This window comes from Notolabrus celidotus, chromosome 2, assembly GCF_009762535.1.
Source record: "Notolabrus celidotus isolate fNotCel1 chromosome 2, fNotCel1.pri, whole genome shotgun sequence".
Taxonomy (NCBI): domain Eukaryota; kingdom Metazoa; phylum Chordata; class Actinopteri; order Labriformes; family Labridae; genus Notolabrus; species Notolabrus celidotus.
This window is the reverse complement of record NC_048273.1, coordinates 16470889-16496730: the sequence shown is the minus strand read 5'-3', so window position 1 is coordinate 16496730 and position 25842 is coordinate 16470889. Positions and strand designations below refer to the sequence as shown.

General features: G+C 40.8%; 2 protein-coding genes across 2 annotated transcripts in view; both read right to left on the bottom strand.

Moving 5' to 3' along the window:
• Positions 1 to 766: 766 nt before the first annotated feature.
• odf3l2b (outer dense fiber of sperm tails 3-like 2b) lies at positions 767 to 4865 on the bottom strand. The gene is made up of 5 exons (XM_034674652.1): positions 4370 to 4865; positions 4153 to 4264; positions 3545 to 3655; positions 1614 to 1727; positions 767 to 1382 (listed from the first exon to the last, which is right to left on the bottom strand). The coding sequence occupies exons 2-5, from the start codon at positions 4247 to 4249 to the stop codon at positions 895 to 897; spliced, it is 810 nt and encodes a 269-aa protein (XP_034530543.1). The 5' UTR covers positions 4250 to 4264; positions 4370 to 4865; the 3' UTR covers positions 767 to 894.
• Positions 4866 to 5845: 980 nt separating this feature from the next.
• The window catches only part of cpamd8 (C3 and PZP like alpha-2-macroglobulin domain containing 8), a 47727-nt gene continuing 27730 nt past the window's right edge, over positions 5846 to 25842 (bottom strand). The window contains exons 31-44 of the mRNA XM_034705567.1: positions 24005 to 24170; positions 22969 to 23055; positions 22679 to 22815; positions 21762 to 21917; positions 21009 to 21071; positions 18741 to 19003; positions 18560 to 18647; positions 13735 to 13809; positions 13453 to 13558; positions 13133 to 13243; positions 12839 to 13051; positions 10609 to 10683; positions 7138 to 7333; positions 5846 to 6902 (exon numbers count right to left, since the gene is read on the bottom strand). Coding sequence (XP_034561458.1) covers position 6902; positions 7138 to 7333; positions 10609 to 10683; positions 12839 to 13051; positions 13133 to 13243; positions 13453 to 13558; positions 13735 to 13809; positions 18560 to 18647; positions 18741 to 19003; positions 21009 to 21071; positions 21762 to 21917; positions 22679 to 22815; positions 22969 to 23055; positions 24005 to 24170 — 1737 coding nt within the window. The 3' untranslated portion in view covers positions 5846 to 6901. The remainder of the gene's footprint in view (positions 6903 to 7137; positions 7334 to 10608; positions 10684 to 12838; positions 13052 to 13132; positions 13244 to 13452; positions 13559 to 13734; positions 13810 to 18559; positions 18648 to 18740; positions 19004 to 21008; positions 21072 to 21761; positions 21918 to 22678; positions 22816 to 22968; positions 23056 to 24004; positions 24171 to 25842) is intronic.

The following is a 25842-nucleotide window of genomic DNA, read 5'->3' as shown; positions in this document are numbered from 1 at the left end:
TTATGAACTTATCAGAAATACACATCTACCAATAATGGATGGACTTACAGCTTGCTGGGAAAGGGACCTGAATCAGAAACCTGAATCTGTACTTCATGGTACAGTCATTCACGTGAGATACAGTCACAATTCATGTTTTATAAAATACTGAATAGATCCTACTGATCACCTTCCAGGTTAGCCAGGCTCAAACTAAGAAACAGTGATGTGTGTTGGAGGTGGGGACCCTAGTGCATATGTTATGACTGAAAAAACAAAGAAAATGTGGGATCTGATAATCTCCTTCTTGAATGAGATATTTAGATTACACCTGATTAAAGATCCTCCCATCTGTATATTGGGAATTTTACCAGACAGTGTTATATTATCAAAAGGTCACAAACTGTGGTGTCGCCTTGCTCTGATAACGGGATGCAGGATAACAACGCCACTGGAAATCCACCAGTATGTCCTCTTTTAAAGAATGGATAGAGGTGTTAAGCACAATGGCGAGCTACGAGCGGGTCATTTACAGAGTGGCAGGGAGAGAGGATCTATTTAAGGAAATATGGAGCCCATTTCTCATTCACAGGACTGATATGAAAAGCTAACTTAAGTCATAACGAGTCTGGATAAGGTACATGAAGCATATCTGTATGTCCCAGGGTTTTGTCTTGTCTTGTCTTGGTGTTTTGTTTTGCCTTTTTGTCAACCTGTCATGTCTGGCCCGAGTGGTATTTCATTGCAAGGCTATTTATGTTATTTTTGTCTTTGTGTAAGAAAAAAGAAAGGACATTGTACAAGCAGACTGTATTGGAAATGTATTTTAGACATGAATATTTTGTATTCCTATGACAGCTGTTTAGTGTAAATGCCTTTCAAAAAACATTAATACAAAAAAAAAGAAGAAAATGCTCAGTCAGAGATGTTGACAACTAGTGGGGTAACAAATTCAGTGTGTCTGATGCCCAGGGAGTAAGCCGGTGCCCTGGATTTGTGAACAGTCACTTTCTCCGGGCTATAAGTCCCAGGACCGGGTTTCTCTGTAGCATCTCTAGGTAGGTTGTGACGTCCCAGCATGGAAAACGCTGGCTGCCGGTTTAGATAAACACTCGGGTCAGTGCTGTTGTATCTGCAAGGCCCTGGGGTCTTTGCTAAATCTTCAGATGGCCCCCCTGTGCCGTAACTCCTTGACATTGTGTAGCATGCACTGGCTGGCTTGTTTGGGACCTGAGGGCCCATGAGTGGAGGGAGGGAGTACTTGTTTGGAGCTGGTACTGAATCGATGCTTCTGTAGTTTGTACGGGAGCTCATTGTGTAGGATGGGGGTCTGCGCTGAAGGTTGCATGGTGGGGCTTTCTCTGGACTGTATGCGCCTGGACCAGGAGTCTGGAGTATCTCCTCTAGTGGCAGAAAACAGTAGAATAAAATGAACCATCAAAAACATGTGTTACAGAGGGTACTTAATGGGGTTTTTCAGTTGTAACAGCTGACACTGGATCAACAAAAGGATCAAAAACACATCTGCACAATAACAGAACTCTCACTTTGTTTTTAATCAGTAACCATTATATCAGTGAGACATATTAAGCTTTCAAAATAACCCTTATTCTCCTATAAGAGTGGACACTTACTCTGAGCTCTCACTCTACCCAACATTGAATATGCAGGAGTACCATCCCTTCCAAAACGTGTCATTTTTGCATCAACATGATACTGGGGCCCAGGACTAGAGTCAACATGATACACTGCAAGGAAAGGACACATTTAAAATCAATAGAGTGTATTATTTCTTTTGATAGTTTCTTATTATCCAATGATTCTGAAATAATCAGGCTGGGTGAACACAGTGAGCTGAGAAATAACCCGTGGTGGACAGTAACAGAGTAAATTTACTTGAGTACTGTACTTAAGTACATTTTTTGAGTATCTGTACTTTATTTGAGTATTATTTTTTGGGGATACTTATTACTTTTACTCCACTACATTCAGAAGACAATTATTGGAAGTTTTACTCCACTACATTTCTATCAGTGCTCTAGTTACTCACTACTTTTGCTTTGAAGTCAGCTCATGAATTTCCTTCTCTTTTTCTGAAATCTGATCCCTAAGACAGTAAAATGTGCTTGTGTAGTTCTGTTTGTCTCAGTGGTTTAGCCATACCTGTATATCAAACACAAAGCAAATTTCACTCAGATCAGGCAGTTCATTTAGAGGTGGTAATGATGGCTATAATTCTCCACCTGAGCACCCATGGCCATATCTTCAGCCCGTGTTAGAGGTTTTTGAAATGAACAATGATACGTACCGTTTGAAATGTTCTCCCTGTTTCCCACTCTGCCCAAACATACAAAAGTTCACTGTCCAACCTGAGAAAGCGTGTTGAGCTACGTAAGGTTTGTTTAACCCTCCTGTTATGTTCGTTTCTCTGGATCAGCAATAATGTTCCTGGGTCAATTTGACCCAGGGCATATTAGATTATCCAAAAGTGTCAGAACTCTCAAAAATCCCAATACACGCTTTTTTAAATCTAATATTTTAACTCCATTACTAACCATTTAAATCAAGATTTAGTGCAATGGTGTTTTTTAATTCTCATAGATCACGGTTCAATGAGGATAACTCGTTTCTCATTAAAATTCATGTTTTAACCTTTTTTTAATGTAAATTGGAGAGCTCTAAATGTAAATATAATAGTTTTAGATGACATGGATTTTGTTTCTTTTATTTAAAATTTTGAGTTTTTTTATTTTTATGAAGTGATGTTAATAAATTAACACGACACCCCTTCTGTCACATGCTGCCCAGATTTCTATGCTGCATTTAGCTGGTTTGGAAGGCATATATTGCCTAAAATAGACTTTAAAAAGGGTCAATTTGACCCACGACATAACATGAGGGTTAATTCCAGATGAACATTTCAAACTAAGTTGTCTATTTTTGGAGTAACTTAGTTGCTGTTTTTATTCCATGGTATAGTTTTTAGATATTTCAAGTAATGTTTTCTAGATTAACATAATGTAACAGAATGTAGTCTTTACTGCAGTTATGCTTTGTGAAAATACAATGTTTTGAGATGTTTTACAAAGTACTTTGAATACTTAGGTATTTTTTAAAAGGAAGTACTATAGTACTTTAACTCAAGTAATAATTTGACAGAACAACTTTCACTTGTATTGGAGTAATATTTGACCAGGAGTATCTATACTTTGACTTAAGTAATGAAGCTGTGCACTTTGTCCATCACTACATCTAGAGACATGGAGTGTTGTCTCCCCCTGGTGCATTAAATTTGACAGTACAGCACTTTGGATGAATACCACTCTGGTTTAGCCTTTGTAATACATTCTGGGTGATGGAATAGTTCTAAAAGATAAAAACATTGATTGTGTTTTGCCTGTTATGTTGACATATTTCTAATGATCTTTTTCTGATTGACAAGATTATTGGCTTTACCTTCAAAGTTCTGACCAAGACAACACAAATAAGAGTTCAAGAATATATGTTTATGTATCTTTGAAGCCACATGGTGGAGTCTGTGTGAGAAAAAAGACGATGGACTTACTATTGTCACTCATTCTACCATGGAAAGAATAGGCAGGGCTGGTTGGCTTTGTGAAGTCATGGCCAATAAACCCAATAGTGGGAGGAAGCCCATAGCGGCCAGGTCCGGGCCCTAAGAGGGAAACATTACAGAGATAGAAGGTTCGTGTATACATTATAAAATACAGTTATTTTACAGAGCAGAACTGACAGTAAGGGAGACTAAAAGTGGCAACTATTTCTGTAAACCAGCACTTTATTGGCTAACCAGTTGGAAACAAGTATGCAATGTCCATTCACCTGTATACTTCATCTGATTGTTATCTGTTGTGCTCACAGGCTGGGACATACAGCATACAACCTAAGGCAACGCATTACATCAGCATACAAGTGTTCAGGCTGCATGTGAACAAGCAAAGCAAGTGGGAGCATATTTCACAGAGAACAGCGAGTCCTGGCAGGTCTGCACACCGAGAAGACCGCTACTCTGCTCAAGTCAACATTTCTCCTTTGAAATAATGGAAACAACTACCAGTGACCAGCTTGAAAACAGCTTCTCATAATAATATCTTGACACATGGCAAACTGTTTTTACGCACATGGAATAGTGATTTCAATAAATAAGCTTACCTTTTTCCCTTCCTGCGATAACAGGGTATTTTTTCTCCATTTGATTCTCTGTAGAAGCTTTGGATACTTCAGGAGCCACAAAGAGTTCATACAGCATTGCAACCACAAGAAGCTGGCCAAAGAGATAATACATTGTAAGTTGTAATCGTTCTGAAAATTAAAAATTAAAAGCAATATTTTTTGCGGCTTTCCACAGGTGATCCCCCTCTCCACCCACCGGTCTCCATCCTTGTCATTTCAGTCATCAGATGAGCATTACATGAGCACCTCACTCCTTAATCCATGTCCATCTTGGTGGTTTTTCCCTCAGACATCACAGGGTTATTTCTCCATGCTGATGCAGCACACCTGGCCCAGGTTGACAGTGAAACCCAGAACTCTGGGTGATCCAGAATCAATCCCTAATTTCCTCTGAAACAATCAGGAACCTGAGACGTATAATACACGTCAGTGTGTCAGCAGCAAAGCTGGATCCTCACAGGATAGGGCTTTATCTAACTGCCCGTTAGTCCCTTTGTCCATCGGCTCTACCTGTGGGGGCTCAGGCCGATGAATAGCCCTTGCTGCACATAGGTGGATGTAAAGGTGCACTCAACTGGTACTCAGGGACAATGTCATCACTCCGATTCACTCTCATGTAATGCTAGCTCCCTCTTCAAACCATGAAACCAAGATCCCCCTCTCCCTCCTTTCTCTTTTGACTCTTTCTGCTCATCCCAGTGTGGAGACGCAATATCACTCTTCAGCCACGCATGCAGTTGTCAAGGAGACTGCTATGGACAGTTTGCTTAGGTCAAGTCCCCCTGCAATGCTGGCTTATTGTCTCTACAGGGACACAGTTTTTCCATTAAGGCTAGAAAGAATCCTGTTGCATCTGCTCAGAGCTTCGAGGGAGCAGTAAGATCTGTAACCTTTAACTTCATAGATGTTGTTCCCCTAACAGACACAGATGCAGGGTTGGATGAAGTGCAGCATACTTTGAGGAATGATAGACCAAAGTGCAAACATACAGTCTTTCGATTACTCATCTTTAATTTAAGGTCAAAGTGATTATGCAGATGCAGCTGCAGTTCTCCTCTAATCATATCGATGATTTGAAGTGGGGATTTAAGCGATACGATTAAAGGACTGAGTAGCCAGAGGCCACAGTGAGAGGGTCGACTAGTGACGTGCAGAAAGCAAACATTAAACTTTAACAGGCTCCCACTCTCCCTGCTGCTGCTTTTGGTTACACTAACACACAGTGCACACTGAAACCTTAAGATGTACAGTATACAGTGTATTAACTTGAGCCCACATGCATATGCTTTTTGTTGCTGACGCAGAAGCATGCCAGGGGTCATATAGTCAGCTCTCAAAGCAGAGAGCCCTCTGAAGCAGCAGGCCTGTAATACAGCTCACTGCTGACAGGAAATGATCTCCAGACTTAACTAGCCTTTCAAAGGAAATGGAGCAACACAGCTTTCAAAAACAACTGCCCTGCTGCTCCTCCGCTGCAGGAGCAGATCCACATACTGTGCTGCATCTGCAAGGAATGAACTCTTTGAAAAGCAGAAAGGGTAAAGGTATTAATCAAATGCAGTCACAAGAAGTGTAACGGCTTCGGTTTCACCAAAAGTGAGGGAGTGTGAGGAACAGGACGGATGAGCCAGTTCTTTAAGCATGGAAATGCAAAGGCAACAAAACCAAAGCCTTGTATTGTATACAAATTTTATTCTTGTTTGTTTTAAAAAGCACAATATTTGAAATGAATAGGGACTACATTTGATCAAATTTGGTCCATTTACATTAATTCAAAACTTCATGATTTTTCAGTTGATTGCTTCACGAATCAAAATTTTAAACAAAAACACAATAGCTTATGAACTGTACAATCATATCTCAAGGTAGGTAAGGTGAAAGGTGACTTGAGAGTAGATGTTGTTGGTGTCTTGGTTGGATTGGTGTGTCCTTGTGAACCAGGGGTCCATACACACTTATCTTGTAGCTGTAAGATTGGTGGTTTGAGTCGGCCAGAGGCCTTCGTTACATGTCAGTCCTCTTCTTTCCTCATGTTTCCTGTCAGTCTCTGCTGTTCTGTCTGTTACAGTCAAAAAGCGTCAAAAATACCTTAAAAATGAAGAACATCTGAGTTTATGTTTCTGTAAAGCATACGGCTAACATATGTCTTTTACAGCAGGATACCAGCACAGGAATTTTATCAATGATTGGGTTAAAGCTTGCTATGACAGAAAGAAAAATGCCTTTGACAGCACATTTCTTTTGTTTGAATTCAAAGAATCACAAGGAAAAAGAGCAGACTGTAAGAGTGGGCAAAAAAATAAAATGATATGACCTCTAGCTACAAATAAATACCACAGATAGAAAATATAACAAAATATTTTGCTTAAAGTCAGGTGTAATTACAAACATAAATACTTGATTATTTCTTCTAGTGATTATAAAGGCAGTACAGTGAATAACAAAGACGCTATGGTGACTATTGGTGACCAGGAGTCTGGAGGAAGGAAACAAAGTCTGGAGGAACCTTGCTTTACAGCAGTCATACACAGTCACAACCAACCACACACACATACATAGAAATGCATCCACACACACTCATACACAGTCACTCTCTCACTCTCCAGACTCCACCATCTCTTCCTTTCAGGCAGGACAAGTCACAGGACTCTCTTCTCTTTCCATTCACTAGCATATTCACAAATAATGTACAATTTGGAGGTGGGTATGGCTTCAGTCTTTAGGCGTTTCTGTGGATGACAAGAAAATAGGACACATTTTCACTACAGGATTGACTAAGATATGATGCTTTATTGAAAATATATCTGTAATCAGAATCCTTCTAAATAATTACCATGTACTCACTCAAAAATACAACTACACATTGTACTTTGATCTTATTCTACAGTAGGTAAAGCAAAAGACTAGAACTAGATCCAGATATCCTACATCCAATGAAACGAAACACTCAGATGCACTTCATACCATCGCTCAGGGGTGTTCTTTGTGTCCAGTGTGGTTATCTGGGTATCTGCTGGCAGGAGAACCTTCTGCTCTACATCCCCTTTAAGAAGGTCAAAATGGTCCCCTCCATCTGCGTCAGCAAGGAAAGGCTCAGAGTCCGGGTCATATTCGTAGGAGTAGTAGGACACTTCTGCCATGGAGCCCTGCTCCTCTTCACCTGGAGGCATTAGGGAGAGGTACAATAAAATTACAAGAGTAACAATGAGGCATGACGCAGAGGAGCTTTTATTTTCTTTCCATTTTTGGCCCTTCTTGTGGTTAAAAGATCAACGAAAAGATTTTGATCTTTCAGCATGTGCATTTGTTTTGATTTTGGTGCTACACAACAATCTTTCGCCAACACGGCTGTTTACAAGACAGGTTCTGATGAGATTATTTATTTATTTGCAGCTGTTTGTGATTTAAGGGTGTCCTATCAAAGCGATGAACCTTTGAAAAACATTTTTTTATTTTTTCATACACAATGTGTATCCTTCAATGAAAACATTTGGCTGTTTGGAAATAGTAATTGTATTAATTAAGCTACATTAAGCACATTAAAATGAAATGTTGTTTCTTAAAAAGAGAAAATAAGCCAACAGCAAGATTTAGCTAGGGACCAATACAAACAAGGATGTTATATTACAACATCTATGTATTCATACTGTATATATATTAGTTGATTACATTTACATCCCCATCACTTAATGTGCTTCATTGAGAAAAATACACATCACATACCTATGGTAGAGGAGGGGGCAATGTTATGGCTCAGTCACAGTCCATTTTTGCTGTTATAGATCTTCTGTTATTTTTCTGTGATACCAGCCTTTTGCTGATCGTGGCATGTAACTGTGTGTGTGTGTAGCATTTTAACTGAGTAAGACTAAGTCAATCATCAAGCTAGCCATCTGATTTTAATTTGGAAGCCTTAAAGAGGTCATTAAAAATAATTTGACTCTGCATTTTAAAGGTGCAGTGCCGAACAATGGAAATATTGAGCGATAGCTAGTGTCAGATTCTAGGCTTAAACGCTCTCTTGCTCACCCCTTCCATCAGTGAAGCGACGGTGGCCTACGAGGACTAGAAGCTCCTCTGATGCATGATAAGTATGATCCTCTATTCGTCAAGTTTTCACCATCAATAAAAATGTAAGGTCAACAACTCTCTTCTCATTTGTCCTCCAACTGGTGCATTCTTTGCTGCCACTCACAAAGTACCAAAACGCATATGTTAATAGTCCTATCCATTGTGTTCCACACTGGAAACACGGTGGTGCAAAATGGTTGCCCGCACTCTTGTGTAGACATAAAAGACCCTTTCGAAGTTAACAAAAATCAAAATGACTTTTATGTTCAGGTGATTATATACTCATTTAAACGTACATACAAAAATCATACACCATTTCTTCCAAGTCTAAATGCTGCTAATAACTGAACCATTAACCCATTAGCTTTTCAAATCTATAAGGGACAAATGTATTGTTACATCCCAGTGACACGCACAGATGGCAGCACTTTTCACTGTTTGAAAACAAAACTCTTGTTTGCTCCACAGCGCATCTTTAATGATTTGTAAATCTAATGCTCTTGAAGCAATACCCCATCACAGACAGTAGGGGTCCCTCTTTGCCTAAAATTTTGTATTCTCACAAACATTAGCATGCTTATTCAAAGTCACTACTTTTTCCAAAAAGAGTATACCTCTACTAAATGCTTATTTGACTGAGCGGGTAGTATGGGTCCAGCATGACCAGACATTAGGTCTTTAAAGTTTTTGTAACTCATCAGCCTCTGTTCAACCCCCCCCACACACGCACAGACATGCACAAGACACATCAAAAATATGCCAAACGTTTGATTTCTGAAAGGAGAATTTTAAAGTTTTACCAAAATGTATACAAATGAAGACAATCTCATTTCAAATTAAGCCTGCAAGTCTGTGTATCCCTTTAACTGTATGTTGATCTCTTGTAGAGTTCACTCATAAGACAAGTCTGCACAGGGAAGCTAATTCCTGAGCTTCAGCTTCCTCCACTGTTCCAGTGGAAACTGTCATTTCCTTGGCACAGCCCGCCTTCACCTATTACACTCTGAGTGCACTTAGCGGGCATGTCGTCAACATTCTAATGGTTTACAATGACAGTATTTTTACAGTACTTATTCAATCTAATCATCCCAGGGTTATCATATTCTAGGTGAGTGTGTGTGTTTTTCAGAGTGGGCGGGTGTATTTGCCTGTGTGAGCATGCAATATGTGTTAGTGTGTGCATATAAAGATACATATATGTGTGTGTTTTATAACATAACAGCATTCCTGTGGTGAGTGTGAAGTGTCAGCTTTTGTACCAAGGAGACCTTTGACTGTGAGCAGCTTTGTAAGCAGCAGCTACTGGGAGCTGCAGGCTGGGAAACAAGTCAGTGCAGGCTGTGCCACATCAAACACACACACACACACACACACACACACACACACACACACACACACACACACACACACACACACACACACACACACACACATAAATGTACACACACCTGTACACAACTCAAACATTCACACAGGCAGACCTTAATGTTTCGTATCAGTGAAAGCACAAGCAGTCCATGCACATGCAGCATACATGTACTTCATGCACGCTCCTGCAACTTCTGAATAACCACAGTGCCTTTTTATGTTTTCATTGCCAAATGTGACACAACCACATCCTCCTTCCACATGCAGCCAAACTTCCTCGCAGGAATTCTCTGGCTGCCTCTCTGAAAGTGGTAGCTGATCCAAACTCATGGCAGAGCAACAATCAAGCCCGTAGTGCGAAACCTATCCACCTATTTATCACACCGGTTGTAGACATGATGTGGTGGCTGGGGAATGTTCTGCCACACACCCCACCTACATATCTCCTTTCCTCTTCTTTACCTTTCTCTCCTTCTACCCTCTTTTTTTCTCTTTCATCTTTTCCCTCTGCTCATCCCTCTTTGACTCTCTTTCTACTCACTCATTTTTTCAGGCTCCACATCCCCCATGCACCCTTTCATCTCTTTGTCTCTCACTCTTTCTTCCTTCCGCCCTTGTCAACTCCTGTTACCCCCCCCCACACACACACAGACACACACACGCCTAAAGTCTGAACACTACATTTACATTTTGCTGACACATGGGCTTGGATTGACTTATTGATTCCTTGAACAATCAAACTGTAGCGTCAGACAGCAGAGATAACATGCTGCTCACTCAAAGAACATGTGCCTCATCAGGAAAACTTTCAAGTCAAGGAGTAAGTCCTCTGAAGGCGGGAGTTATTGAGTAGTACTGCCCTTAGTGAAGGGTAATACTCACCTGGCAGATGGAGTGGAAGTAAGAGAGCAAGAAAGAGGTGGTAAGGAAAACATGTGAAGGGGTGAGGGCTGGATGCGTGCACAATCTGGGAAAGTTGCAGTTCTAAAGAGTTACCTGTGTGAACAGGCACAGAGGGCTGCTCAGTTTCCTGTCGTGTTATTGGTTGCCTGTCCTCCACCGTGGTCTCCACTGGAAATAAAAACACACACATTAGATTATTGACATTTATGTGGCTGCCACTGCACCCACTAGAAAGGGAGTAATGAAATCAACAGAGGTTCAGTGTTGCATAATCTAAATACAGCACAGAAGCATTATCCAGCCCACTGCGCAACACTTCTTGGCAAAATAATGATGTACACTTAGTCTCAACAGGGGCCTGCATCAGAATCAGTCCAAAAATAGCAGCCAGAGGGACCGTGTGTGGAAACAAATTGTATCTTTTTCCTTTCAAAACAGGAAAATGGTGGCAGGAATCTCCCCCACACAAGCATACACAAACAAACAAGGTCGGGGAGCCTGAAACAAAAATATGATTCTTTTGATAATCTACAGCATGAACCACTTGGCACAAACTGAGGTCTTTTCCCACCAAAGTTTTGTCTATGCTTTTTCCCAATCTGCTCCGCAACATGAAGGCTCCTTTGTTGTTGGGCTGTGCGTCGGAAAGGAATGTGACAAGGATTTCAAAGGGCTGGACAAAAGCACTCTGTCATTTGGAGAGAGCCCTGTAATACAGCAGAAAGCAAGGGGGAGGTGGGGGGAGGCTGGGGGGGTTGGGGGGGCGCGGTGGGTTGCTCTCCTCAGAAAACTCATCCAGTAATCAGCTCAACACCTGAACAGCTGTTTCTACAGCTCAGATCACAGCACACAGATGAGCATCCACACACACGTGCTTGTGCATGCAAACAGACACACACACACACACACACACACACACAAACACACAGATACATGAACAATGGGCATGCGAATGATTACACACTCAGATTGTAATACATCAAAGGCAACTGACTGCATCCAATAAAACACACAAGATCACAGGAGATCACGAGAACACAACCTTATACAGACACACTTTATTCCTCTGAGGGGAGAAACAAGTTCAGGGATATATTCTCAATTTCTGAGAAAGATCCCAGCTATTGCAAAAATATGAAGACTACGGTTAGCTAATCCCTGCTCTAGACCTAACCAAAATATTTACTGACCTAAAGAGATTAAAATGGAAAGATGAGATATGGAGGAGTATACAACGCATTCTTTCAAATCAAAGTAAAATTGAGTCCAAGTAATCATTTCCTTCAAGTCTTACAGTGGCATTATCGCATGTCTTTTTTTCACATCATTGATTCAGCCAGACAATGTGTTCATGTAAGACAACAGCTTGTTTTGCCCTAACCACTCTAAAGAATCTAAAGAAAGTTTAGTTTGTCACATATTCAGCAAGGTAGTTGTTTCACTCTTCAAAGCTCCCGTCGGGAACTTTCACTTTGTGTTGATTTTGGCGCCCCCTGTGGACAAAGTAAGGTAGGTAGGAACCTCTTTTGTCTGATCAGGTGTTCCCCCAGGAAGGGGAAGTTTTGACCGTTGAAGCAGCAGGAGTTAAATGTGGAGCTTTTCATGAGAAATAAACAGACTAAAGTGTTCAAGTAGCAAATATATTTTCAAGTTTATTTCTTTCAGTTGGGTTATCCAGGTGCAGCACCTCAGTGGCTGAAAGCGTTGGCTTAGCCTCAAGTAAAAAACTGTATTTGAAGTTCAACCACAGGTCCTGGAGATAACTTTCTGTATGTTTGATGTTGATGGCGACGACAGACAGATGCTGTGTGTTTGGAGCACTGACAAACTGATCATCACCTACATGTGCCAGTAGTGATTTCTGAAGAAATATCTCCTACTCCTAAACTATGTCAAACTTGTCACTCAGTGTAAATCTTTGCTGTATAAAATGTAAACGCAGGCTGTTTCAGCGCTGTGCAGTCCACTACACCATCTTGCACCTTACCAGTTGCAGAAGTTAACAGCATTGAATATAACTGTATACATATAAATAATCAGTCTTTTCACTGATAGTCCTGTTTGCTTTTAGAGGCCAAAAAAATATTAATTTCAGTCTATTCTATAACCAGCCAAAGTCTTCTCACAGAAACTCTGATGAGATGACATTATCTCCCATTATCGCAGCTGCTCATCTCTATTTCAGTGACTGTTGGTCCAATGAGCAGACTCTGTTTAACCATCTAGGTGGAGACTAAGAGATCTAAAATCAGGTTAAGGAAGTTCAAGCAGCTGCATGAGACGGTCATGTAGTCTGAGTTCTATAAAGTAGGAGAGCTCTTACCCTGTGGACATTGGGACAGAGGAACCTGCTTGATGCGTGTCCCATTCCGACAGGCGAAAACCTCCATCTGACACTGGTTCTGGTAGAGCTGCCCGTCCGACCCACAAACTGGTTCTCCGTCATAACCACAGTCCCTGTAGCATGTGCAGCGCTCAAACTGTTCCTCCTCCAGACAGCCAAACACATTGTTACACTGGTTTGTCTGCACAAATCCTGCAGGAAAAAGTGTGTTTATTTAGGGGCTGATGGAAGTTGGGCATCTGTGAATCATAAGGAATACAGCAAAAGTCTTACCTATCCACTGATTGGTTGAACTTTCCACCTCGTTGCAAGTGGGTCCATCACAGAGCTCCCGTGCCAGCGGACTGCTCTCGCTAACGTTGTAGAACCGGGTGGCCTCAAAGGCTACACAACATGCAGAGACCAACCCACACCGTCACATTCACACATCCACACACACACACAAAACAATGATTACGCTCACCATAACTAGGTCATAAACTTCCCCATTTCCACTTAAAAGAAGCCACTTCATAAATCATGGTGAGTTAGACGGTTTTCCTACTCTGTGTCTCTTTAAACAGTGGTACTAAAAATATTCATCAGAGGCACACCTGGTTCGTAGTAGTCATAGATCTTGACCGGAACAGGCGCTGTCTTGCCCACAATGTATTCTCTGACAGCTTGGAAGTCCACACACGTCATACATTGGCTAGGGATCTAAGAAGGGGTGACAGACAGAAAAATAAAAACAACATCCAGAAAAACAAACAGTGTAGAGGGAAAAATATGCACATTAATAAACTTTAACACCCACACAAAATTCCCCCTGACCCTGCCTGAAATCTGGTGAGAATCTGATCGTCAAAACATGTAGGACCTCAGGTTAAACTCACCTCGTCAAAGTAGAACAACACTTTTCTTCCGTTCAGCTCATATCTTTTCAGACCCACTCGCTTGTCCATCAGCAGCTGTTGGGGAAGACGGTGAAAAATCTAGCTTAGTTTTTGTAAAAATGCAGAATGCAACAGAATTTAACCAAACCTGTGTAGCTTCAGACTTTAAGATTTTGACCAGACTTAGTGGTAGAGTTTGTTCAGACCCTTTCCTACGTTATTATTTGTGGGTGTGTGGGGTATTTACATACTTGGAGAAGCACTTTAGTGGGACCATATTTGTTAAAGTACCTCTGTGATGCCTCCACATAATATCCGTATATCACTGTGAAAAAATGCCACTTGCTGTCATCTTTTCTGAAAGAACAAATTTTGCCATGCAGATCTATCTTTAACTTGTCCTAAAAAAATCATATTAAATAATAAATCATATCAGAATGAAGAAAATGAAAATACAACAGATTTGTAGTGTATTATTAGAATTATGCACATTCATTACTTGGACATGTACTTAGGCCAGCTTTATATTGGGTTCTAATGGAAAACCTTGTGTTCATTGACATGAAAATAGATATAAATAATAGCAATCAGCACCACAGTTGAATGGACAGTTCCATCGCGTGCTAAACATGTGTAGCTATTATTTTTATATTAATTATGATGAATCCTAAAATCATAAACATTAGTCAAGACCACATTAACCAAGACCAAGACGTGTCCGAGACCAAGACAAGACCAAGACATTTAGTGATCGAGACCGAGTCAAGACCAAGACCAAGGCAGGGCAAGACCATATATAACAATGAAAAATCATCATGAGAGTTAACAAAATAAAAGACTTCTGTTTAGCAACAAACAAGGTTTGGTTTTGTCCTTGTTGCCTTTCTTTTGAGTCCATAAGTTTCATTTTTTCTCTTATCACAGTAATGACAGAGACACAGAGTGCATCAGTGGTGGTCTCGACAGGTCTCAATATAAAATAAGGAGTCCGCCAAGTCCAAGACCGAGTGAAAATGCTTTCTATTCTGAGATTTGACCGAGACCTTAAATAAGTGGCCTCGAGACAAAGACCGGTCTTGAGTACTACAACATTAATAAACGTGTAAAAAAAAACATGTGTTTACATGTACTTTTGGTTTTACATGTAATTTGGATGTGTTGACGAGCACTCTTATTTGTAGAGTCCTGAAGTTGTCATCAATCCTTTAACCTCTGCCACAGGAGCCATAACTGTGTGCCTGAACAACAAACATACTGAATTAACTAACACTGAAGGAATAAAACAGACACAATCAGTCCTGGACGTCAGGATGATATAAATGATATTTTCACTGAAGCTGCTTCAAACATCCAAAATGTTAACTGTGTGAGTGTGAATCTTTACAGGGTACAGTGCCCTTACCACCCGACTCTCAGAGCCCACATGGTCTACATTTGAATGTGCTCTGTGGGTAACAACTGGAATGCAAACCACATGCATCTTGCCCTGGCGTGATGGTTGGTTTGGAAAATAAACACCACCAATCATGGAATTGGCAATTAGATACAAATTAGCTGACATCAACAAGAGTTCCTAGCTTTCCTCTGTAACTGCTTGTTCAGCGATTATACCATGACACCATCCCAAAAAGTTGGGTCGCTGTGTCAGATCAGAATGATGAATGATGGTTTGCAAATCATTTGAAGCCTATATTCAATTGTCAGCAAATCAAATGTTGAAACTGAAAAATGTATGATTATGAAAAATGTATGCTAATACTAAGTTTGATGTAAGCAACACATTTTAAATAGTTGAGACAGGAGCATGATTAAGTTGATAAAAGCCCCAAATTGTTGCTTATTTCATGCTGAGGACCATTGTTCTAAAGTTACTGACCTATTTGGTCACGCAGTCTCTCACAATGTGGTCAACCTCTTACCACTTTTACGTCAGAGAGACTCAAGATTATCTCTACAATGCCCTTATTAAACTCAGCCATATTACCGACCTGTGGCAAATTAACCTAATTAGTACTTTTTTAAGTACTGTAAAATGTGGTGTAGAAGACACACTTTTATTCAATATTCATGTGTCTGCAGAGGAGGCTGCACTTTCAGGACTCCATCTCTCCAGTGGCGTGTCCAGAGGGGGGGCCAAGGGTGGCACTGTCACCACTTGGAATCCAATTGGCCACCCCAGAGGCCACCCCAAGGTTCTAAACTATGATTGTTTTTTCGCCTTGTCAGAGGTGGGGTTTCTGTTAAAATCTATAATTTGGGATGAGTTAAAAGGCTGACAGTAGATTTCTTCATTAGTGCCCTCAAATGTGACTTTGAAAAAACATCTTTTGTAAGTCCTTAAAGAATCCAACTTAGAAGATTTATGCCACTTTGTCATGTTTTTTTTAATTCAAAAGGAATATAACAACTGTTTAATACTTTACTGAAAGTAGGTTGTGAAGACAGAAAGGGTAAATGTTATTCATTTGTAAATGAACTGGCCACCCTTGCCTGTGTGAGAGCCTCAGTTGGGCCACCCCGGTCAAAAAGTTCTGGACACGCCCCTGCATCTCTCATCTCTTGTTGAGAAAGTTATGATTAAGATTAGGTAAGGGTTAAGGTTGTGGTTAAACACTTAAAATGGTTACATTAGACACTAAAGATGCGGTCCTTGGCAATCAAATGCACCAGGTGTTGTCATCACCAACAACAAAACCCCTATTTTTTCATCATCAGTACGTGTATAAGATGCAAAGTGAGGTATTCTGTTGTGTGATGGTATCTTACTCGGAAGATGGCGCTCAAAGAAGGAAGCACTTTGTTTTGCAAAACACACTGGATACATAGTGAGGAGGACGACTCTAGCAACACCGATTTTCAAAGCTTTGCTCTCTCAATAGGCCATAATCATGCATTTGAAGATTACGTAAGTAACCATCAAAGCTACTGTAGGGAGTGCTCACCCACCTTACGGGTAGCTGGTAAGGTGGCAATAACATCTGCATAAAAACTTCATGTTGCTGAAATCAATAGATGTCTTCACGCCAGAACACAGATGAAACCCCTCTGGGAGCCCCCCTCCAAAAGAGAATTCGTTTTATGTATTGGTGTGACTTAAATTCTGGATTTTATGGTAAATAAAGGGTTAATATGATTTGCAAACCATCAAAAACTGTTGTGATCAAAATTTCACATCGCATCCCTACTTTTTTGGAATTGGGGTTGCAGGTATGGTACTCAAACGTATAGCTGGGTCAGACATGCATAGCCGTATCTTGTGATTTTGAGTTCATGAATGAGTAATTTCTTTACTGCAAATCTGAGTGTGCATAGAGAACTGGCAGAGTTAATTCCCCACATGGGGGGATTTTTCATTCTGTCAAAGGTGGCAGCCTTTGGAGAGCAGGGGTTTATGAGGTGCTTAGCCTGCGCTGGCGCCACCGAGACACACACACACAGATGCACACACTAGACAAGCTGTTCCTCTGTTTTCAAAAAAATATTGTCTAACCAGCATCTAACATTGCCAGTGAACTCCCATAGCTCAAATGTTACAAGCACACCGTGTCCCCAGCTGGTAAATAAAGCCCATTATATTAGGTGATAAGAGGCTGTGGTAACTCCCGGTCAGTCACCGGAATTATCATTCATGACTTTAGCTTCTATGAAAGCATCTAGACATGACTGCAGAAGCCAAGCTTGCCACCATAAAATTGAGGAATGCAAGTGGCAGTCGGGCAGGCAGCAGTAAAACTCCAAGGGAGGCCAGCAGGGGTGTAAACTGAGCTTGTTAGCCACTGCAACTCAGGTCAGCCTCGATCAGCACACTCACAGTGTATGTGTGTATGTGTGTATGTGTGTATGGATGTGTGTGCAAATGTTTAACATCTCCCCAGGTAGCTGGAGAGGTGGCTCTTTTAAAAGTAGAAGCCTGCAGACTGAGGCCCCATAATTGTCAGTAATGAGGGACAGGCTTCTGATGGGTGGCTGGGGAGCTGACCTGGATCCTGCTCTTAAATTTAACATCACTTTCCCTCATTCACAATAAGTGGGCCACTCGTCAGATTGCACATCCGTCCTTGATTGTCACTCCTTAAGTCCAATCTACTGATCATTAAAATAAGTCCTCCTATTCACTTTGCCCTTTATAGATTGCACACGTTTAACCAAGCTACTCTAAGGTATCAATAAGGTGTGTGTGTGTGTGTGTGTGTGTGTGTGTGTGTGTGTGTGTGTGTGTGTGTGTGTGTGTGTGTGTGTGTGTGTGTGTGTGTGTGTGTGTGTGTATCAGTTGTCCTTAACCATTCCTGTGACTAAGAAACACACAAAAACACACATGAAACACAAATGTACATGTGCGTAACACACAGCAGTTAGAAGCTGATCACACAAGAAAGAGTCTGTAGGATGTGCTCAGCCCAACATTTTCAATGGAAAGAATGACGGCTAACATTTTGACTCCCTCTCCTCTGATAAATATTTACACCTTCCAACGCCCCAAATTAATATCCATATCCAAAGTATGTGGGGGTTTGTTTACACTGGTAACCAGGAGATACATGCTTGTGGGTGTGAATGTGTACATGTGATGAATCTGATGTATTTGATGACATACTGCTTTTCATTAAGTCTCCTCCAGATGTTGATACATCTGTCTCTCTTTCTCTGCCTTTCAGTTTGGGGCACTTTCTACTACAAGCAGTGCCTGGCGAGCAATCTGTCAGCCAATAACAACCAACAACAGCAAAAACTGTTGTTGTCTTTGGGTTTGAGTAAAATAAAAAGGATTTAAAATCCTCAAAACCTTGGGTGACGTGTGTGCATGCATACTGATGTGGTTTCATACCCTCTCCAGACTTTCAACATCTGCTCGGAAACCAGAAATCATCGGAACTTCGATGACAGCCATGTTGGACGAGCCTGAATGGAGCCACCTGCACAGAGAGTTGGGTTGAGTATCAAAATGGGCGATTGTTTGTGTCTGACTTTCAAATGTGTGTATTACTTTTACTAAATGTTTCTTCTACCTTGCACAGACTTCCAAAGAGATGTGGAAGTCCATTTTGTCCTGGTATGCCGCTGGATCGTCGTCATCAATCGGTGCCCGCCGCTTCCGGTTCAGCTCAGAGCGGTTGTCAGCGCGGCTCCGGGAACGTGAGGGAGGAGGATGACGGGGATTTGATGAAGATGGAGGCTGCTGGTGTCGCTCCTGAAAGGGCTCTTTCAGGTCCACTTTGAGCTGGAAGGCTGGCTTGGATACTGGGTCAGGTAGATTGTAAGACACGTCGATCTAAAGACAAAAAAGACAAGTTAGCGTACATCTTTCAAGAAATGTGTCATTTAAAATCGAGACCTTCAAAGCTAAAACAGAGTGCTGAATGGATTATGATTACATTGGTGCATTCATTGTGCCCTGATGATGAACCCTTCATCTCAAGATTTTACTGTGAAATATTTTCATAACAACCACAAGAGGTTTTTCTGTAGTGCCACCATGAGAATCATAGCTGAGATTTTTATTCAAATGTCACAAAGATTATTTGATCATGAGCCAAAAAGTTTGCTACGCCTATTCAAGTCCCTACGAGGATGAATTACAAAAACTTTGCTCAGCTAGTTCTTATCTAATGCTACACTTCACTCAAATCTCACCCTCTTTTATCAAGTTGTGAAACAGTCTGATGTTTAAAGCGATGCCTCTTTATGACCTAAAAAAGCATCAAGACTATCAGCAGCAAGATAGACAATTCTCATGCAGTAATGTCCAGTGCCTGTATCTGCTGTGAGGGGGTATGTGTCAGACCAGATGGTTGTGAACACACAACCAGAATAAGCTTCTTTTTTTACTTTACTTTTTTCAGAGCGAATATTCAAATTTAGCGATACAGTTGACTGTTAAAAGACAGCATGATGATATTTTTCATCAGAAAACACCTCCACAGAGATGAAAGGTATCACTTTGTCCACAGGGGGCGCCAAATTTGACACAAACAGTAAGAGTCAGCTTGATACCAGCAACACCAAAGAGCTCTGATTAGATTAATTTTATACTAGTGCTCAATGATTAAATCTTGAGCTGCTATTCCCAATTGTTCTCTCTCTTTGGGTTATAATTTTATGAATTTGAGGATCAGAGTGAGAATCTCCGAGGCCCTTTTGCATTAGGGTTAGTTTGTACTTCTGCCAAATATTTATAATTGGTTTATGCTTTTGAAAAAAAGGATCTAAAAGCCATGAAATGTAATTTTTGGCCTCATCCACTGGCAACATGCTAGTTTGAGTTCAAACATTCAGGACCTCCAACCTTGAAAAGACTAGAAAGTCAGGGAAAAATAAATGACTAAGGAAGCCCTTACAAGCATAAACCACAAATCATGTTCCCCGGCCACAGGACATGCATTTAGAAGGCTACTTTTTCGCCCTGAGGACTTACTGCTTTGATGCTCTTTTGATTTCACAGAAAATTATTATTCCCAGAAATATTCTAAATAAATCATCCAGACTGATTTGAGACCTCAGCAAAGCTACTAAAAAACAATCCTGAGGCACAGGACGTAGACTCATCACATCCAGTCCATCTACAACACAAACTCAAGGCAGGTCTCTTTGATTGCCCCGCTCTTGTATTTCATTAGAGCCCAGGTGCTGTTGGCCCTGAGGGCCTGTCAGAGGGGTGTGTTGACGCACGGAGAGGTGTGGATGGAGAGAAAGTAGAGAGGGGTTAGAAGTGTGAAGAGAGAAATTGTGTGTTTGTGTGTATGAAACCTGTTGAGGTGAACGAGTTGGAAGACTTTTAAAGGCACTGCAAAGCAAAGCCCAACATCTGCTGCCATAGCTGCCTGCTTAAAACTTGTGAAATATCCCAGATCCAGGTTTCCCAAACAACAAATTTGTAAACATCTTCTTTACAATGTATTTCCTTGTTTGGTTTTAAAGCAGGCCCCTTCTTTGGTGATAAAACAGAGAACAGAATACCATCAAGAAGCAGATAAAAGGACTCTCATTTTTTATGAAAAAGGGTTTTTGTTTGTCTGTAACAAGGTAGGAAGTAAACAGCATCCTGTACTGGGGACCACAGGAACCAACACTTTCCAAAACAGCTGGTTAAACTCTAGCAGATTACTCCAATTTACAGAGAGGAATCTGGGCATCATGGGGCTACAAAGAAAGACCCTTCGGTTTTGCCAGATTCTTGCTGTGAGCAGATGAAGTTGGCATAACATTACAGCTCTTTTCTGGACAATGTTCAAAACTGCAAATGTGTATTTTTGTGAGCTGTGTGAGTTGTAAAATACCTGCATAAGACAGCAGCCTTCTCCTTTAGCGCTGACAAAAAGGCCTGTGGGGATACTGGGGATCTGAGAAATAAGAAGAGAGACAGAAGAAAGGAGAAAAACAAAGACAGTCAGAGGGGGGCAGGGAGAGGTGAATGAGTCATTTATCAAGTGAATGAGTGCTGTAGGCTGCTGCACTGCCACTAGTGCTTCCCTGGCTACCAACCAGCAGGCTTTAATTGCCCCCAATTAAGTTGACACCACTAATCACAGTCGAGGAACATGCCCAGCAGAGAGAACATACTGCTCTCTCACCTGGGCCACTGTAGCTGTCTGCAGGAGCACTTTTACTCACACAGCAGGGCTGACCTGACGCCACAATGCTCTTGCCAAGGTTGTTCATGCCCACACTATCAAGTTTGTAACGTGTGGGCAACCAGGCCAATAAAACACAGTTATTAAATCAACAGACCAACAAGGTGTTTTTGGGAAATCCAGCCCAGTTAAGCCTAGTTTGGTTTGGCAGAGGGGAAAGGTCCTTGGCTACTCCACAGCCGGACATAGAAATCCAGAGATTAATGTTGAATGCCAAAGTGTGGCTCTGGTGCATACTGCTATCATAAATCACTGTGCTAAAGAGGGAAATGTTTCTGACTTGATTTAAAACACCGGGGTTTCTCTTAAATGAAACGCCCTCTCTGAAGAATGTGTAATCACAAGTTGAATTGATAGGGATGAAGATTAATCTTTGGTTTAAGTTATCATTGAGCTTACCTTGGCACTCTGAAGGAGTTTCTTGTTGTCTCTGTTGAGCTCAATCGTCTCCTGGAAGTCAAGGTTTGTTGAGGCCAGTGAGATGGTGAGGTTGACCCCCCCAACGTAGGACAGGATGGCATACTCTGACAGAGCCTGGAGAGCTACACAGGTGTCCTGTACAGGGGTTAAAGAAAAGTCTACTTCACACCTCATTTCAGGATCAGCTATGAATATTACAACTGGAGTAGAAGAAGCCTATTTCTGTTCATAACATCAGTTTAACTGATGAAAGTTTCACTCATTAACCGGCAATCAAAGAAAGATTGAACTATGAAAAAAGAGTAAACTCTCATTAGCTGTATCAATTTATTCCAAAAAACTCTTGAACCTGAAATTTTAATTACACTGGCGTTTTCCTTTTTTTTTTAGTACATACTGCACATTTTTGGGCTTGTATGCCTTTATTCTGAAAAGATAGGACAGTGGATATAGCAGGAAACCAGGACAGAGAGTAGGGAGATACAATAGGGACATGGGCTGCAGGTTGGAATCGAACCTTGGCTGCCCCCCTGAGGACTATGGCCTCTGTATGTGGGGCGTGCAACTTAACCACTAGGCCGAACCGGTGGCCCTTCACTGTGGCCTTTTCAATGTGCTTTTGATGCAATGTGCTGCCTCCAGAGACTCATTATCTGACCCACCATCCACCTTGTCCGACAGGGAAGACTTCAAGCTTTGAGCGATGTGTGAAAAGCAATTGTGCAAAAACCTTTGGTCTATGTGTGACATAGACTCATGCAATGCAGCCTCTTGCAGTGCATCAATAACTCAATGGTAGACTGCTGATTTTTGCCTGTTTTTTAATCCGATCATGGGATGATTATGCAAAAAAAATGTATAAACAGAAGTCAAGAGAGGCCAGTAAGCAGGAATACCTGTGTGGATGAAAAGCCACCCAAGGCATTCCTCTGTTGGGAGAGCCATTTGACCACAGGCAGGGCAGAGGCCACATCTCCAAGGAGGGTGTAGGTGAGAAGACCGTAGGCAGTCATCTCTACCTCTGCTGACACCACTGGGAACAAGCAAGAATCATTTAAGAAGGTTATTGTGTCAGACAATATCAGATCTGTTCCACAGGCCAAGAGAATGAGAGGAGGAAGAAAAATAAACCTTCTTATAAAACTAACAGTTAGGTAATATTAGATAAAGTAGTTGTGCAGTATACCTGACTGAGATAGGCCATCGCTGAAGCCCATAAAAGTGTCCTCATCTGTCATAGTGCTGCCAGTCAGACTCCAGTGGGTGAGTCCGTCTAAAAAACAAACAAAGTGAGACAGAGACAGAGTGGGCGAAGGGGCGGCATCCTCTATCTTATGACTCATTGTATCAATGTCCTAACTGTGTGAATCTTTTAGCAACTATGCAACCAAACCCTGTGCCTTCATCGCACTTGGGAATAGAAATTATTGTGATAAAGAAAAAACAAATTTGTGTTCCCTTGAACTTTTGTTAAATCTGCCAAAAGTTGCAAAGAGCTTCAGTGAAGAGGAAGAGAAGGAAATAGCCAGAGGAAACCCACAGTGAGATAAGTAACAGAGAGGGAAAGGGAGGGTTTGGAGTGAACTACTGCTGAAGGATTACACTGTCTCTATTCACAGTCATTTCTGTCCTATCACTTGTGCCTGACTGATTGTTGACACTGAAAGTAGCCTCAAGGCAAATGAGGTTAACTCTAGACTGTGATAGTTCTGTTGCAAAGTTCTAAAAGAAAAATACACCATACAGTTTTGCAATTCCAAAAACATTGGAAAGCTGTTTAAAATATTAATAGAAAAAGGTTTAATGGCTTGCCAACCATTTCAACCCTAGTTGCAATTGAAAAATGTGCAAAAAACGAAATATAATATGTCAAAACTGAAAATGTTGATGATGTTATTTCAATATATGCTTATGTTAAAAAAGTTTTAAGTATCTAAAGCGATGCAGTTCAAGAAAGACAGGGACAACCAAACACTGAAAAAGTTGTGTAATACTTAAAATGAACACCTAGAGGAACATCCCCCTGCTAATTAGGTCAATTGGCACAAGGTTAGCAACATAAGTGAGTATAAAAAGTGCATTCCAGTGTAAACTTGCAAAGAATCTTGGAATGTCATCATCTACAGTACACAATATCATTAAAAGATTTCAAGAATCTGGAGAAATCTCTGTACAAAAGGGAAAACATTTATACTGGGTGGCCATGATCTCTGGGCCCTCACCTTGTGTTATGGCCATGTGGTTGAGGCGACGCAGAGCTAGCGGAGCGTAAGGGCTTCGTAGCAGAGCCAAGGCGTATGCAGACAGGGCCGTGGTGTAAGGGTCATCAGCAGAGTAGGTGTTGCTCTCCAAGAAATCCTTGGCTTTGGCCACTGCAACCTTCTCCTCCTGGAGCAGATATGATACACAAATTAATACATGATAATGGTTTTGTTCAATAGCTGTTTACAAAAATGAAAGATTTCATTTGGCATCCTGGTTGTGTGTTGATGAAAGCTGTTTTAGAGTGTAAGCAGGTAAGATATAAAGGAGTGAATCTCAGCTGATTAAATTGAAAATTGTGACTGGTACTGTATTGGCTCATTGAGCAGCTTAAAGAACATAAATTGAAAGAGACAAAATTGAAAAGAGAAGCAGTAAAAAACTGCAGTTCCTCATGTAGCCACTTGAGGCTTGCTCCAAAAGTGAGTGCATCCCCATTAAGTACCATGTTAAAATGGAGAGGTACATAATACAAGGTGTTTGAGGTCCAGTGAGAAGTTTCCACAGTCTGTGAGGACTTGGAGTGTCATGTTATCTGCTGGTGTTGGTCCACTGTGTTTTATTAAGTCCAAAGTCACCACAACTATCTCCGGGGGATTAAGGAGCACTTCATGCCTCCATCTGCTTTAAAGCTGGGGATGCAAATGTCCTTTTCCAGCAGGACTTAGCACCTGCCCACAGCGCCAAAACTCCTGCCAAACGGTTTACTTACCACAATATAACTGTGCCTGATTAGCCAGCAAACCTGCCTGACCTGAACCCCGTAGGGAATGTGTCCCGGAGGACAATAGGATACACCCAACCCAAAAATATGGACAAGCTGAAGGCCACCTGGGTTTCAATAACACCTTAGCAGTGCCACCGGCTGATCACTACCGTGCCATGCCACTTTGATGCAGCAATCCATGGTAAAGTACCAATCAAGCATTGAGTGTATAAATGAACACAGTAGTCACAAGTTGGATATATCTGTATTGTAAGCATTTTGTTGATCTCTATTAAGAAATGTTCTAAAACTCTGAGGTGGATTTTTGTTTTTTCTGAGCTATAAGCCAATATCATCAAAATTGAAAAAAACAAAGGCATGACATATTTCACTTTAAATAGAATATATGATAGTTTACCTTTTTGAAGTGATTTTTAAAAAATCAGCTTTTTCATAATATCTGATATCTATGTTGAGATGCATCTATACAGTATAAACACATATTTAAAATGATGCTCTCCTGGCATTTTAACAGTCCATAGATAATATACATTAGAACAGGGGTTCACAAAGTGTGGGTCGGGACCCTCTAGGGGGTCACGAGACACAAATGGGGGGTCGTGAGATATCTTCAAGATTATTTTTTTTAAAGTTATCTAAAAATATGTATTTTTGTTTATTGACCTTGTTTTCTTATGTCTATCTTCCTTTTTGTTTGTACTGTTTTATTGTTAGTTTCTTTATGTATTTATTTTGTATTTTTTTGTATTTATTTATTTTTTCTTCTCTTTGTTGGTTTTGTATTATATATAATTTTTAAACTTGTGGTGAAAAAAGAGATACTGAAAAAACGCAATAAAAAAGTTGAATGACAACAGTTATCTAAAAATAGTACATTTTACCCATTATAGTAAGAAATATCGACAAAAATAGTAGCTTATCTTGAATAAAACCTTTAAAATAAAAACACTTAATTAGTTTTTCTGCCTTTCTTTTTGCCAGATGACTCCTAAGTTTAGGGTTAATGAACAGTTAATTATCAAAAGCATCAGTAGCAGTAGGTTAATTCATAAAGGCACAGGAAACACAGCC

Bases quoted from the DNA above. Each gene is read 5' to 3' on its own strand.
- odf3l2b (XM_034674652.1), bottom strand. From the start codon at position 4,249: ATGCTGTATGAACTCTTTGTGGCTCCTGAAGTATCCAAAGCTTCTACA. The intron at 3,656-4,152 runs GTAAGCTTATTT...TTTCCCTCTTAG, and splicing joins TATCGCAGGAAGGGAAAAAG to GGCCCGGACCTGGCCGCTAT. The intron at 1,383-1,613 runs GTAAGTGTCCAC...TTCTGCCACTAG, and splicing joins GGGTAGAGTGAGAGCTCAGA to AGGAGATACTCCAGACTCCT.